The 16,864-nt window shown below is 40.1% G+C and overlaps 1 protein-coding gene across 1 annotated transcript in view; it reads left to right on the top strand.

The window, feature by feature from the left end:
* Positions 1-15,699, top strand: part of LOC134541082 (multiple inositol polyphosphate phosphatase 1-like) — a 45,720-nt gene extending 30,021 nt beyond the window's left edge. The window contains exons 4-10 of the mRNA XM_063384235.1: positions 945-1,123; positions 3,049-3,165; positions 4,272-4,422; positions 5,130-5,230; positions 6,295-6,404; positions 7,928-8,143; positions 9,265-15,699. Of these exons, the coding sequence (XP_063240305.1) occupies positions 945-1,123; positions 3,049-3,165; positions 4,272-4,422; positions 5,130-5,230; positions 6,295-6,404; positions 7,928-8,143; positions 9,265-9,502 (1,112 nt within the window). The 3' untranslated portion in view covers positions 9,503-15,699. The remainder of the gene's footprint in view (positions 1-944; positions 1,124-3,048; positions 3,166-4,271; positions 4,423-5,129; positions 5,231-6,294; positions 6,405-7,927; positions 8,144-9,264) is intronic.
* Positions 15,700-16,864: the final 1,165 nt, after the last annotated feature.

The raw sequence follows: 16,864 nt of genomic DNA, 5'->3' as shown, positions 1-16,864 counted from the left end.
TAGAATAGTAACCATAATTATAGGCCTCCCCTGTATTTTCAAGTTAAATAACATTCTAAAATGAGTTTAGGTAAGACAATTATAATGTAGCACGTGACTGTAAAATTGGGGAGGGGTAAGGGGTCCCGTCTCCGATCCTGGGTCCAGGGCCCGTAGTCGAATGTGGGGGCCATGGTACAGGTCGTTAGTTTATTCAGACAATAGGGGCTGCGCCTGCAATTTTCCATCAGCAGGTGTCACACACATTTGTTTCCCATGCAACACAGCATTTCAGTTACAACTCAGACATGTATTTTAATTAAAAGTTTTGTCGTAAATCTAATCCAAAGCCAAGGTTTAGCATGTTTTAAAGTCTTTTTTCTCTTTTATCGGAGAGGTTTCATCATATAGTTCACCATCGAACGATTTGATAGTTCACGTAGCTGCTCCAGACACGAATTCTTGCGGCAGGTTCGGAAATTACGTGTGACTCGCGTCCAGAAATGTAGGTAGTTGAAAACACAGTTTACAAATATTTACTTTTAAGAATTCTGCGTCAAATTTTGTGTCCAAGTTTCGTATAAGTCCAATATTTATAACATGAGAACACTCGAATTTGCTTATTACCGAGGTAAAATGTTACACATTTTTGGCGAGTACTGAACGACTTGCTCACTTTTTGTAGTAGTAGTAGTAGAATAGTAGTAGTTTTAGTAGTAGTAGATTAAGTAGTAGTTTTTTTTGGAGAGAGGTTAAAAAAATTTCAAAGGACACCAACGAAGGGGAATTTGAAGAATTAGGTGGAGTTAATAGTGTGGGATTTTAACCCACTAAAAACAATCCTCTCTCTTCTAACCCTCGGCCATGAGCAGAGGTTTAGTAGTAGTAGTAGTAGTTTCAATATTGAATCGCCCTTTGAACACAGTTTTAGACGCTGCTATAATTTTGTACTCCTCCACCCACAGGGCGCCACCTGTGCTGGGAGGACCTGGAGGCCTTGAGGCGCTGGAACTTCACGGTGCGCATGGACCAGGAGTCGCTGCTGACCTTGCAGGGTCGCGACGACATGAAGTTCCTCGCCATGCGCTTCAAGACGCGCTACCCGGGCCTGCTCGAGCGGCCCTACAGCGTCGGCATGTACGAGGTGCGTCCCGCCGTCGTTTTAATACAAGAACAGGGCGACGCCATATTGGTTTCAACATATTTCTTTGAATTAACGTTATTTTTAATATGATTTTAGTACATAAACATTTTGAATTCTTAGTGAAGCGAGATATTAACAAGAAGGCGCCATATTGTTTTCATCATATTTATTTGAATTAACATTATTTTTAATATGATTTAGTACATAAACATTTTGAATTCTTAGTGAAGCGAGATATTATCAATAAGGCGCCATATTGTTTTCAAAATTTTTCTTGGATTCACATTATTTTTAATATGATTTAGTACATAAACATTTTGAATCCTTAGTGAAGCGAGATATTATCAAGAAGACGCCATGTTGTTTTCAACATATTTTTGAATTAACATTATTTTTAATATAATTTAGTAGAGAAACATTTTGAATCCTTAGGGAAGCGAGATATTATCAAGAAGAAGCCATGTTGTTTTCAGTAGTTTTATATACATTGCAACATTTTTATAGTGTAAAACTTAAATTTTTGATTTGTTAAATGCTATTTTCACCATGAGTTATTTTGATTTTAAGCTAAGCCTAAGAACATTTAATTGAGTTTAAAAAACGAATTTCATTTCATCAAATAGTTCCTTGAGTTTAGGATAAATAAAATGGTCAGAGGTTAATTTCTAGTGTTAACTTCTTACCCTAAGTTTAGCAAGCATAAAAATTGACGCACAATTGTGTCTGCTGATATTTGACAATGAGAACAATACACATAAATAACCTCAAATATTTAAGCAACAAATATAGGTTTTTTTTAAGATTGCGGGGTATCGTTTTAAAGTGTATTTTTAACACAGTACAGAATGTGCTAAAGTAAAATAAACTAAAGCTTGTTTGTGTTTTCCTCAAACACAATTAATGGAATGCAATATTATATGAATCATGATTTATATGTTCCTGAAGGGAAAATTAATGTCAACTATAACATAGAAGGATAATTTAAGGGGAAAGTAATAAAAGATAATATTTATTAAATGTATTTGTATAAATTTTGGCTATTTAGTACAATAACAATGTATGCAAAGTTTAAGCTTTCAGAGGAGATCTTAATAGGATTTTAAATCACACACTAGGTAATTTATCTAGAAAAAATAAACATACTGAGACAAATCTTTGTGCCCTCCAGAACAACAAGACAACTTATTTATTATTTTTAATTTACTTGCTGATGCATCATTTATTTTTTAACTTTAAAAAAAGGCTTATGTAAATGCTTCTTTTTTTCCCTGAGAAATATAAATCTATTGGTTGCCATTTTTTTTTTCCAAATATAATTGTTGAAATAAATTATTGTGTTCAGTCACTGCTACTGTTATTTTTGTGACATAGTAAATAATTAATTTTAATGAGTTAATTTTACTTTATTTGATTGTTACGACTGGCTAAAGTGGCTCTTGCTCAGGGCCGGTGCAAGGTAAATTGGCGCCCTAGGCAAAAAACCTTAATGCCCCCCCCCCCCCCCCTTCCCGGCTGGACACCCCAAAAAAATTTTTCTTGCCTCAAAATACATCACGTAAGCCTAAGATTTTGTCAACAATCAAATGTAAGCAGGCTTGTGTTTTTTTTTTTTTTTTTTACTGTTTTACTTATTACAAATCATAAACAGGTCACCGTGGACTTTAAATAATTACTTATATCAATATAAGCATTCCAAACTGTTACAAAAATCCATTTTCATCTAGTTTCAATAATCGTTAAACATATTATATCAACTGTTGTGTGTCATGCTGCGCCGCCCCCAGCTACTTGGCGCCCTAGGCGGTCGCCTAGTTCGCCTGTATGGACGCCCCGGCCCTGCTCTTGCTGTACCTAACTCTGATGAGGCAAAGTAGGAGCAAACAGGGGGTCGGAGACTGACTGTCTTGTTGTGCCTGTCCCCGCAGTTCCGGTACACGGTGAAGGAGCGCACCAAGCAGAGCGCCGAGGTGTTCTCTCGAGCGATGTTTGGCCACAGCAGCATCCACTTCATGGAGCCGACGGAGAACGACACTCTCCTCCGGGTGGGTACCGGCGCCCATGCCGACACGCCGGTTCCGACCAGGCTGAACTTTCACTTCAGGAGGAATGCACACACCATGGGCGTCGCAAGGATATATTTTTTTGGGGGGGGGGGGGGGGGGGGGGAGGACTGAAATTGTTTTAGTTGTTGAGGAATATCCATCCCCTGGAAAAAAAGTGGGGTGTCCAGGGGTCCTCCCCCGGGAAAATTTGGGATTTGAAGGTGCAAAAGGTTTTTTAGGCATTTTTCTTTATTAAATATTCTAATTATAGTTGGTTGCAATATATAATTTATTTTTTATAGACAAATATTTTCAGAGAACAAATTTGTAAAAATACAGTGATCAAATTACCACGATTGGACTAAATGCACCATGCGCAACATATGGGTTATACCACAGAAATCATATTAATAATATAACTACGAAACTAAATATATTATTGGAGGGGACGAAATGAAAGACTTTTATTATTGGGGGGGACGTGACCCCCCCGTCCCCCCCGGTTGCGACGCCCATGGCACACACCAAATCTTGGGAACTTTCTGGCTGGCCACGACAGGTGGTCATGCGTGCATTATTACGTGCTTGAACTGCTGTTCGTCTAGCTGATGGTTTCCAATTTTCAAATTCCATATTTGACCATTTTTATCATGCGGCAAAGTTGTGTTCAGAACCAACTTCAATTTCCCAGTTTTACGCACATTTTTGTTTTTTAATTTTTTTTCCATGAGCAAACACTGCAAAATAATTTTTTAGCAGTATTTGCTGTATTACATTAATAGAATAAATTTTTTTCAGCTACTCTTATTTTTGGGCTTCAAAAAATACAGCCTAATATTTAAGGAAACAAAATATAGGTTGTATTGTATTCAAATTGTTTGAATCCTATCCGTCATACTGTAATTCAGTACTCACTACTTTTTCCCCTGCTTAAATTGTGAACATCATTAAAAAATGATAAACTTTTTTATCACATTTCCACTTACCTTGAACCCCTAACTAACTTAACGTCTGTGACAAAATGTACGTACTTGTTTAGGAAATAAGATAGGTAGCCATTTCACAGCTCCACGTCTGACAGAACCGTTCTGTTTCTTTTCATCCAGCCGTATCATGTGTGTGATACCTGGAGGAAACAGGTGGACGAGAATCCAGAAACCTACAAGGAGATGCATCTGTTCGAAGAAGGTCCGGAAATGCAGAACCTCATTCAGAATGTTAGCAGCAGGCTGGGTTTCCGCTACAAGCTGAACATACGTAAGTTCATCAACCAGGGATGGGACATTCGAATCCTTTAACTCATGAATGACCATCAAGTCTCTAGTATGTATATGCAAGGTTAGAGATTTGATCGAAAAGATTCAAAGAAAAAAATATTGCAGTAATGTAAATTAAAAATTTCAACACTTACATTTCTTAACAATATTAGATCCATTAGAAATTATGATTTTTTTTTATGCATGTACTAATTTCCATTCCTTAACATATTGCACTTAAAATAAGGAACTATGTAAATTAAAATATAAAAAAAACATGTATTGAAGCTGAAAAATTCCACACCACAAGCTATGTGGTGAATTAATTTTCACTGGTTTTGTTTGCCTGATAAAATATGACACATTAATTCTCACCTGAGGACTAGCACTCAATCATTTCACACTAGCTAGTTGGCACCCTGGCATACCATCCAAACCATCAACACCGCATGTGGTAAGCGATAGGACGACAATTTAAGCTTTTCTCGTCTTGCATTTCTTGCGTAGTTTATAAGCATGTCTAACCACGCCCCTGATATAAGCACTAACTCGAGTGGCAGTTTCGTGTCACTGCAGGTGCCACAAGCCTGTTCGCTGGGTGAATTCATCCGCCTTCTCTCTTCCCGCACTTAGGTTTAGCACGATCATGTATGATGTTTGAAGACGTGGTGTCGATGGAAGTGTCGATGATGTTCCTCTGACGCGCAGACCAAATCAACATGATGTACGACATGTGCCGCTACGACAAAGCGTGGCAGGTGAAGCAGCTCTCCCCGTGGTGTGCCGTCTTCTCTTCCAAGGAACTGCAGGTGGGTCCACGTCGGCACGGCAGATACTTGCGAACAACTGTTTCCACTACGAAATAGTGTTCACCGAAATACTGATTTCCGATTCCTACCCGGGCCAGTGGCGGATATACCAGCAGGCTGAGTAGGCTTGAGCCTAGGGCGGCAGATTTTTGGGGCGGCAAATTTGGGGACATAATTTAATTTTTTTAAAATTTTTTTTGCTACCTCATAGAAATCAAAAAAGATTTCTGCATGTCGGTTTTCTGTTTTCTGATGTTTTACAGATAGACGTCTGCAACAAAACTTTGCCGATGACTTTCCCCTCTCCCTTGTCATTGTACGTTCCGTGAATCCGTGTAGCAAACTTCCATATTCTAGAGTAAAACAGCTATAGTTCGCAGCGCCCCCCCCCCCCTTCCCCCTCAACCAGTACTCCTCGGCCTCTGCGCCCTCTGCCCACATGATTGAGCTTCGATTAGCTAAAAAATATACCCAAAAATTATTTTACTTGCAATTTCAACGAAATTGTTGTGGATTGTAAAAATAATGTAGGACATGAAAACTGTTGAGGCAAGGGCGGCAAAAACTTTTACAGCCTATACCTTGAAAATTTGTAAATCCGCCACTGACCCGGGCACTTGAACATTATCTTGTCCCAGTACCTCCAATAGTTAAAGTTATTTGTGAACCGTTTCCTGAATAGTTTCCCAGTACTACTAACTGCGCGCTTGAGTAAGCGTAATAAAACAAAGCACAAATCATTAAAAATGTTTGATGATATATACTCAATGGTTAAAAAAAATTATCCTTGAATGAAAAAAATGAATTTAAATTTTTTAATTATGTTGCCAATTTTCGTTTGATTTGCACACAGAAGACCTTGGTGTGTAGTTAAGGTGTGGGTGGAGCGCGAACATAACACGGCCTAGGCATACGGCTGTTCCCAACGTGATGCAGTTGCCGGCCCGAGGCCAGAAATGGCGGACGCGACCAGGGTTGTTTGGGGCCGGATCTGAGCTTGTGTCTGTTGTTCCGGGCTGGGACCGGTCCCCAGCGGGGTTCGACTGTTGGGTGACCTCTTCCAGCTGCTGGAGTTCCGGGAGGACCTGGAGTACTACTACTACTCGGGCTACGGCAACCACCTCAACGTGAAGCTCGGCTGCCCGGTGGTCCACGACATGCTCGAGCACTTCAGGTAAGTCGCCGTCGCTACGACGTACGTATGTCCGATCACCTGAACCTTCATCTTTGAAAGATTTGTGCATTGGGAGTGCATGACTTGATGCAAGGCCGGTGTGCAAGGTCAATTGGCGCCCCTAGGCGAAAAAACTGAATGCCCCCCTCCCCCCGCCGGACACCCCAAAAAAAATTTTCCTTGCCTCAAAATACATCACGTGAGCCTAATATTTTGTGAAAAATCAAATGTAAGCAGGCTTGTGTTTTTTTTTACTTTTTTATTTATTACAAATCATAAACAGGTCACCGTGGACTTTAAATAATTACTTATATCAGTATAAACATTCCAAACTGTTACAAAAATCAATTTTCATCTAGTTTCAATAATCGTTAAACATGTTATATCAGCTGTTATGTGTCGTGCTGCGCCGCCGCCAGCCACTTGGCGCCCTAGGCGGTCGCCTAGTTCGCCTGTATGGACGTGCCGGCCCTGACTTGATGTAGGCTTTTGGACATACGCCATTGCTAAGCACATGTATGTCTGTAGAAGAAAACTGCAAAAAACACAAATGACAAAAAAACACAAATTAAGCAAAAAAAATTACTGTTGTCAGGATATATACACCACACAATACTCCACAACAGGAATATGGTCAACAAACAAAGAAAAAACAAAGAAAAATAGACTAACAGAACGAAAAAAAAATCCCACTAATGATGACGGAACAAAAATACCGAATGCAAAAAATTCAGCACAACAGTTGAAACGAGACAAAAACACAGCAAAACGAAAAGACGAAAACAAACACAATAGTTTTCCAAAAAACAGAAGATAACGAAAATCTAAATATATCTAAATCTAAATCTTAAAATATTACACTCCTGGGTTTATTATCTTTGAAAGATTTGTGCAATGGGAGTGCATGACTTGATGTAGGCTTTTGGACATACGCCATTGCTTAGCACATGTATGTCTGCAGAAGAAAACTACAAAAAAACACAAATGACAAAAAACACAAATTAAGGAAAAATTGCTGTTGTCAGGATTTAACGCCACACAATATTCCACAACAGGAATATGGTCAACAAACAAGGAAAAAACTAAGAAAAATGGACTAACAGAACGAAAAAAAAAACCACAAATGATGACAGCACAAAAATTCCGGACCCAAAAAAATTCAACACAACAGTTGAAACGAGACAAAAAACACAGCAAAACAAAAAGACGAAACAAACACAATAGTTTTCCAAAAAAAAAAAAAAAGAGAAACGAGAAAACGCCCACAAACCACAAATGATGACAGCACAAAAAATATTGAACCCAAAAAATTCAGCACAACAGTCAAGACGAGACAAAAACACGACCAAACGAAAAGACGAAACAAACACAACAGTTTTCTAAAACAGAAACAAGCGACGTTTCGGGAACTGCTATCTGCACCCGTCCTCGGGCAGAGACGCACATGGTACGGAAACACAGGTGCTACAACCCGGAAGCCGAGCTGCTTCGACGACCTACGTCGGCGAGTCCCCTGCCCGCAGGAAGGTGGAAGAGGCGGGCGACGGCGGACCCCAGCAGCCCCTAGGGGTGTTCTACTTCGCGCACTCGGCCACGCTGCAGATGGCGCTGTCGCAGCTCGGCATCGCACGGGACCCGCAGCCCCTGACGCACGCCAGCTTCCAGTCGGCCGCGCACAGGCGGTGGAAGACCTCCGAGCTGTCTCCCTTCGCGGCCAACCTCGCGGCCGTGCTCTACAGGTGAGGGCCACGCCCAAGAGAACGAGTGTCTCTTGTTTAAGTCATTCTAAATTTAATTTGATTTAATAGGTAAAGTGTAGAACTACAAGTGAACTGTTGACCCATACTAGGAAAAATTGCGAGTAACGGAAATGCATTCGTGTGTTAACGTTTCGTTACTCTCTGCTGGATGGCGCAACCGTTACTCAGTACCGAATACATACGGTTTGCTACAGCTCTAGATGAGAGTCGTGTCTTTTAATGAATGCACGTGTCTTCATTCATTAAAATACACGAGACTCAACTACCGAACAGACTAAACGATCTCGTAGTGTACTAAGTTAAGGGGAAAGATATGTTATGTATTTAGGTTAAGATATGGCAAGGTTGGCATCATCTGGGTTAAGGGATCGTCCATTAATCACGTGAGGCTTGAAAGGGGGGGGGGGGGGGGTCGGGAAAAATCACGAAATATCACAAGGGGGAGGGGGGTGTAGAGATATCACGTGTATTTATTTTTTCGCCCGATTTCTACTAAACCGAAAAGCTACGCGTGACCTTGACTCGCAGTAGCCAGGCAACAATATCCCCGCCCGCCGCAACATGAACCACCCGGCTCGGCTTGCCAGTCGCCAGTAAGACTGATTTTGGCGCCGAATACATGCGTAAATCACATATAAGCATTTCCTTTATTATTTTTATGCCAGTGAAAATAAACCTGCAACCTTAATGTGTGTCTGGACATTTTTATCACCGTGCTTAATTTTCCAGAATTAAATTAGATTATACCTATATTTAAAGATAATATTCTGAAATTTTTAACAAATATATTGTACCAAAAAAATATACGTGATTTATGGTGGGGGGGGGGGGGAAGAGAGATAACTCTAAAACCTCACCACAAATCACTAGGGGGGGTGGGGAAGGGGGGGGGGGGTGGTTAAAAATTTGCTAAAAAAAAAATTCAAGTGATTAATGGACGACCCTTGAGATAGTTGGTTGTTGTTGTCTGGTCGGTGTTATGTGTGTGACAGTCGAACTGTAGCCACATTTCGTGGGAAAGGGGGAAACCACTTCAATGTCGAGAGTTGTGTCTGAACGGAAGACATGTGCAGAGCGAGACGTGCCGTGGATTCGCGCAGGTGCACGGACGGGGAGCGGCACCGCGTGATGTTCTACGTGTCGGAGAAGCTGGTCGACTACGAGGGCTGCGACGTGGGGCTGTGCTCGTGGCGCTACCTCGCGGGCCGGCTGGGCCACGTGGCCTCGGGTTGCGACCTGCAGTTCTGCCGCGACGGCAGCGGGGCCCCGGGGGCGAGCCGCCTCGCGGCGCCGGCCCTGGCGGTGGCCGCCTGGGCGCTGGCCCTCCGGCTCCTGTGAGGCGGGAGAGTGCCCCGCGCCGAACCCACGACGGACACAGTCTGGCCGTCCTCCGCCCAACTCGTCCGGAACAGCAGCTAAACCCTACCTACCTGTCTCTCCTTCGTTCACCTCCGATCATCCTATCTGTCTCTCCTTCATTCACGTCCGCCCACCTCATTCGAAACAGCAGCTAAACTCTATCCCGTTCACCTCTGATCATCAAGGACCTTCTGTAGGCTAAACTCTTTATGGGGTAAGACTAAGAAACTGGGAGAAGTCATTTTGGATTGAATAGATTTTTAACACATATATGGAAATTTAGTTAAAAGTACTATATCAACAAACCTACTATTACAGATACTTTTCCCTGTGAGATTATTGAATAAACTATTTTTAGGATTTCCTAAAACTATAATATTAACAACTCTTTCGCAATCTTGGAGGAGGATTGGCAGATATCACACATGAAAAGATTTATAACAAAGAAAACCTTAAACAGTGCATATCGACAGCATTAAAACTAGCAATCGTTCCCCCCAACAAATTAATTAAATACTCAACGCAGATGACTTTAGAGGGAAAACTGTCTGTTAGTCAGTCACTGCTAACTTCGTACATTCCAATCAACTATATACTATGCATTAAAGAAGACAAATTATGAAAATTAAACAACAGAAAATAGTTGTGGCCTAAAAACTATTGAAACTATGAAGGTATCTCTTGGTTCTTATCCCTCCCCTTTAACAAAGGCAAATAATTAGTAATAAACTACGTAGATCTGATATAGCTTGTTTCTGTCATTATTGCTCCCCTTTTAATAACTAGGCCAGTGGTTCCCAAACTTTTTCACCCGGCGACCCACCTTTCCTTACAGGAATACCTCCACGGTCTATCGGTCCATGGTGGAGTAAAAAACCTTATTTGTATTGTATCCCTTCCTTATGTATATATAATTTACCATCAAATATTGCAAATATATATACATACACATATATATGGTTTTTTTAAGATATTGGTTGATTATTGATAAACAATTTTGTGTTCTGATTTGAAAATGGTTGACAAAATATAAGCACTTTGTAGCAAAACAGTTATTTATTTAACAGTAGATACGTGTTTGCACACAATTCGATGTTGTTTCGATTTTTTTTATCTTTTCTGATGGTTTATTCGATGGTTTCTGACAGTTTTAGGATCGAGTCGCGACCCACCTGTAACCCTTCCGCGACCCACCGGTGGGTCGCGACCCACCGTTTGGGAACCGTTGAACCCAATTATTCAGAGTCCAATCTCGAACAACAGATCAACTGATGTTGGTTTGTAACAGCGGGATCACGTAGCCCGTAACCTCCGTCCGTACATCATCCGTCCGACAGTCATGTGACCTGCAGCCAATCTGATGGTCCGAAAAATTCTGTCCGTCCGTCCGTCAAAAGATTGGCAAGCTCTGACTTGACGGACGGATTATTTCCATGTTTTTGGCCGCGGCAGTCAGTTGCTACCAGACAGAATACATGCCCGTTGGTGTTTGCACAGGTCTTTCAGATTTTTTTGTATAACAACAGTGTGGTTTTTAAAACTCGTGTTCAAACAATTTTAATCACGTCTCTGAATTTTTTCTGGGGTAGCATTAACACAGTATGTACGTAAAAAACCACATAAACAGTGAATAAAAAATCTATATAAATCTCCCGAGAGAGAGGAAAAACATGGATTGCTGGTAGAACTTACTTAATAAAATATTTTGATGGACGGATGAAGTCCAGTTGTAAATCAGTTGGCTGGCTGTGTGGCATTGATGGACGGACGGTTAAGGTACGGAGGTGACAGGCTGTTGTTATTTTGCCTTTTTTTGTTTTAAACCACCGTGAGACATGTCCTAACAACTTTGTTCCGATTGAAAATGTTGGAGAAACCCTGGACGTATATTAGTCAAAGAAGTCTGTGTCTGTTGAACATTTGAAGTCACTATGGGTTGAACATGGTTATATGAAGGCGAACGCTAGAAGTTACTTTAATGGCTTGAAAGGAACTCGATCTGTACAAAAAATTATCAAGGTATCTTTAAACCTCATTATATACAATGCTATCCGAAAAAGAGAAATGGGTAAAGGTATGGGTCTCATTTCGACTTCAATTACTAGCATGGAAATTATTGCATACACCAACACTAACGGCATAGGAGTATCCTTGGATTTAATCGTGTTGTAAAAAGAATCTGCGAAATTTAAGATCTTCACTTGTCATGTGGTAATCAATTTTTTTTTTCAGATCTATGATGTTAGTTTGAGTGTGGTCAGCAACTTTCCAGCAATACATCAAAAGGAAAGGCATTTAGATGAAATCTTTTATTATTATTTGAGAATAAATTCTTCTGAGAGCTATTTTTTTTTATAACTTTGTAATGCCTAATTGTTTTTACTGCTTTGTGCCCTTGAAAAATTACAGAAACATTTTGGGAGTGTAAAATCAATTTTTTGTTTTAGTACAAAATTTATAATATCATAGAGATTCTTATGATTATGAAAAAATTCTCACAGCTCCTCCTAACTTTTATCTCACAAAATCAAAGCATACACATATAAGGATATATATACTAAAAATTTCCATGATTGGGTGAAGACATGCATTAACTACATATTTTATTGTTTTGCCACTAGATAATGGTTATCTGTTTAGAATGCTCTTTTATACACATACTGGTAGTCACTGATTATTGTTCACAGTTTAAAATGTAGTATGCATTTAATGGCAAATTATTAACATGGATTTACATTTTATCAAGGCAATTTTATATTACCATTTCACAAATCCTTCTGGTACAAATAAACATAGTATTTGTAAATATAATGCAATAAATGTTACTATTTAAATAAATACCATAAAATCTCTGCATTATTTTTGTGTCCTTACTAAAAGAAAGTTTTGTTTTATACTAGCCGATAACATAAAACCTTTTGTATAATTGTGTAGTGTCATGGGTATGTGTTTAATGTTAGGCAGTGCATATAGTATGTATTTGTAAATGTTATGTAAGATCAATTTTTTTTAGTACTGTAGGAAGTGTACATTATATTTCTGATGGCTAAATGTACATTATGTAGATAGTGAAAATATTATGAAATATATTACACTAACAAATTACTACAAACTATAGTTAATTTGCATTTACGTAAAGTGATTTTTTTTTGTAACTGTTAATAGATCATTGTGTAGTTACAAGGGCCATTATCTACACAATTTCTTACTACCTACTGACTTGACAAACTACATTTACAAAATATACACGGAAAAAAAATTATTTTTGTAACACATAATATTGTTTAGCATAGAAAAATAATTGTTTATGTGCAAGCTGTTTTTTTGTCTAATTATGTAATTTTCAATAAAAGGAAAAAAAGAGACAACACATATTTTGTAGAATGTAACCATACCAGTATTTTATAAACTGCCATTTAACATCATGTACATCTTTCTTAAGCATGTAAAAGAAATTAAATTTGTTTCTCTTGTGTCTAGAACAGCGCTTTTAAAAAGGTGTTCTGCGGAACCCTGGGGTCACTTGGCAGGGTCACAGGGGTTCCATGAGTCGGGAAGTTTGTCGTACGAAGCAGGCACAGTTACTTTCGAACAACTTTCTTCGCAGGAGTTGGGGTTCTGTCGAAAGAAAAGTCGATCATGGGGGGTTCCCCGGCCGGAAAAAAAAATTGGGAACTGCTGGTCTAGAAGATGAAATTTTCAAGTTTTATCAGAATGTGTGTACCTGTTTTCTGTTTTATGAGACACTTACAAGTCCGGAGGGTTACACTCGTTGCGATAAGTGCCGAACGGGCCCCACCGTATGTCAAGGGAACACAGACCCGGCAGAGATTCCTCTCAGGGTGTGATGTTGACTTGTGTGTGGAACGAGATTCGGAGCCTCCTCATACACTTACCAACAACACCAAGGCCTGGCCCACTCAGCATCGGGCAACACCCGGTACCTGCAACTGGGTCGGCGCGTGGCCAGAAAGCAACACGGTTTCCCATTCAACGTCTTCATTCGCGTCGACAGTCACCACACGCCCTCGTACAATTCTTGATTAAAACTTTTACAATGCTTACGAATTGATTCAGGTGCTGCGTGAGCCAGCCGCGTTGCGTGACAAAGATTCAGCGTGATCTGATTTCAAAGTTCCGTTAAGGAGTAAATAATAACTATTCAGACAGGTACAGTCCGAGGCAGGCCCTAAGGACATTAAGAAAAAAGATTTGGATTAATTGAAACAGAAAACCGAATTACTTAAGTCAGTGACGGCAACGGATAAATTCCCCAGAATTGTGGCACACTTTGTGAACACACATGCACGCTTACCTACAAATGTCGGAAAAGATGTGGTGGGGAAGGGAGCAGAATCTTACTAGGCTCATGGGATGAAGCCCCGATCGATGTCAAAACTGCCTGAAGAGGTTTAAAACCACTACTAAGCTTATTTGACTGTTCATATAATTGATGGTACATGTGTCACTATTGCACACCAATGTCCCCACACCCAGGAGCACTTGTGCAACTGTTGCAATGAGTCAGATCAAAGAGTAAAGAAGGGTGAGAAAGATTTGATTAGTTTGAGTCTCATATAGACCTTTGTAGCCACACAGTCACAAAGAGCAGTTTTCGAGGTTATCTCATTTGCGCTCCATAAACTATAATATGGTCTCTTTTTTCTACCAGTTAGAATTTTAAAAGTATCCCTCCCTTTTCTTTATAAAATTTTCAGGTTGACCCTTATGTACCCTCATCTTTCTGTTGTCGAGCCGATTCTTATCATGTTAAACGTTGAAACGCCATGCAAAACTTCATAATTATTGTCTAGTACAGCTCAAAAATTACATTTAGTGAATGCACGAGAGCTGTCGAAATCAATTTAGAGGTAAATTTATTAAATCATTTAGTAATGCAAAGAAAATTAAGTAACCAAAGAGGTGCCTCGAACTAAATGTAAAAAAAGGAGGTTGTCTGTAAAGTCGGTTTACGGACGATAATTTTACGTAATAACGTCATAAGAAAACATTTATGAAAAATTGCATATGTTTAAATTTTCAAATATTATTTACATTTTTTGCAAATTTAATTTAAATAAGTTGTTTAAATACAATCACAAACTTTTAGTTATAGAAATAAACTGAAATCAAATCAATGTCAATAAATTGTTAATTTGAAATGACGAAATTGGACAAATAAATAAAAATTTTTAAATTGCTGCTTTTAAAAAGCCTGCCTTAACCTGTTTGATATTATAGAAAATTTTCTCGCACGGTGGTTAGCCGGTTTTTGCACGAACGGCTCAGGCGGAACGTGACAATGAGTCATTCTTTTTTGTGCATGCAGCCGGCGTTCATCGATTTGACGTTATCACGTCAAAAAAAAAAACTTTTGCCATCTCCATCCTGCCTAAAATCATTGAACCTAGAATTGTTGACCCTATGGAAGCAATTAAAAACAGACAACCAGAAGGCCAGAAGAATAGGTCCAGTCAGTCAGAAGTGCTTGTGACAGTCACAGCAGCTGGTAACCAGGTAACAGAGGTTCTAGATGCTTGAACATTGCCACAAAGCAGAGACGGCCTGGACGCCTAGCGCGGCCCTGTGGTAAATCAACAGTCCCCCCCTTCCATTCAAACAGGTGCATGCCACGGTGTCTCGCTCGTCTTGAATGCGGTGGGTGTCAACGCCTGCAGCTTGTCAATCAACCCAATGCTTGCATAATGACCGACATCACGTGCGTCCCCACGCCTGACCTGTTGCATGCACAGGGACCCAACCAGGGGGTAAGGTCCGTGGGATCCGGACCCTCTCTTCCAGGATTTAAAAGAAGGAAAAGAAAAACCCACAAGTGAAAACAGAATAAGGAACGTATAGCAACTAAGCTACATAAGGTTACAGTGAGATTATTGTGGAAGGATAATTTATTGTAAGCTAGGTAGGCTGCAATTCTGTGAATTCTCCCCACTACAGACCGACATACCTTACACGCAGAAGCGGCAGAAACCATTTTTAAATTTGGTCTGTATTTAATGCTGGTTTGCACGTGTTTTACTATAAGCATCACTCAAAAAACTTGACAAGTGTGTTTCATGTATTTAATAACATTAATGTAGATGTACTAATGCCTTGTTTCAAAGTAATAATCAAACCATTTTCTTGAGGACAAAGTTTTTCAATCATTAAATAAAACCCAAAATATTAAATGTTCAGTTTCCTTTTCTTGAGCATTAATCATTACTTTGTTGCGGTGTGGGCAGTCTCAAGGTTGAAATGGGTTGATGTTAATGCCCAGTGAGTTCTCAAAGGGGGTTCAGGCCACGTAGCACGTTGATGGATACAGGAGTGATTTATTGCAACTTGAAAGAAGTTAATCCTGAAGAGGTTTTGCTTTAATACACAATGGGTTGGCACTGTAGATTGTGCTACCGCAGCACTCAGCGTCCGACCCATGGCCCCCACATTCGACTACGGGCCCTGGACCCAGGATCGAAGAAGCTCACACCCCCCCCCCCCCCCCCACCCCCAAAATTTTACAGGGACCTGCTACATTATAATTTAATGGTTATTTCTTACACACTTTTTAGAATGTTATTTAACAGTAAAATTCAGTATAATTATGGTTACTATTTTATAAGTCCAGCCTAAGTTTTGTTTATAAAATTATTTTCCTTTAAAATAACAACAGCGAGTATGAATATTTATTTCACACACTGAGATAAGAATAAACAGGGCTAAGCCCAGGGGTCCACCCAGCCCCACCCTTGTGGGGGACTGATGTGGCCTCGGCGACTCGGAACAGCCAGGATCACCTTTCCCGTGCGAAGTACGCAGAGCGCGGAAACAATTCTGGCTAAGATTTGCGACACTGGTTGTAATTTTAAAAGTAGATCAAATTAGGACAATACGCTATATTAATATATTGTGTACAAATTAATGAAAGTAAGACATAGTGGATAATTCATGTCTGCAATGGCGGAAGGATACACATACACCACCTGTGAAGAGTTAACAAGGCCACACTCGCCACGCGGGCGGCTATCGATATCAAGGTTTCGGGATTGTTTATGGCGCTGCAATGCACTACATTTGCACGCACGGGCGTGATCGACGCACCCGCACTGGCTGAGGCATCGATGAGCCATTGCAGCCTGTGTTGTCGGAGATAGCACAGATGGTCGGCGTCAACTTAAATTTATGTGTGTAAATGTGAGATGTCTAAACGTCTACTATTCCCTGAGGTTTTGGTGCGACAGTCGATTTTCTTTTAAAATTATTTAGTTGTTATTTTGGACCTCCTCTTTTACAAAATCCTAACTATGGTTCTGGTAGGCAGCTGGTGCATTAAGAGCTTCCTGA

The sequence above is a fragment of the Bacillus rossius genome, chromosome 18 (assembly GCF_032445375.1).
Source record: "Bacillus rossius redtenbacheri isolate Brsri chromosome 18, Brsri_v3, whole genome shotgun sequence".
Classification (NCBI taxonomy): Eukaryota; Metazoa; Arthropoda; class Insecta; order Phasmatodea; family Bacillidae; genus Bacillus; species Bacillus rossius.
This window is presented reverse-complemented; position numbering and strand designations above follow the sequence as displayed.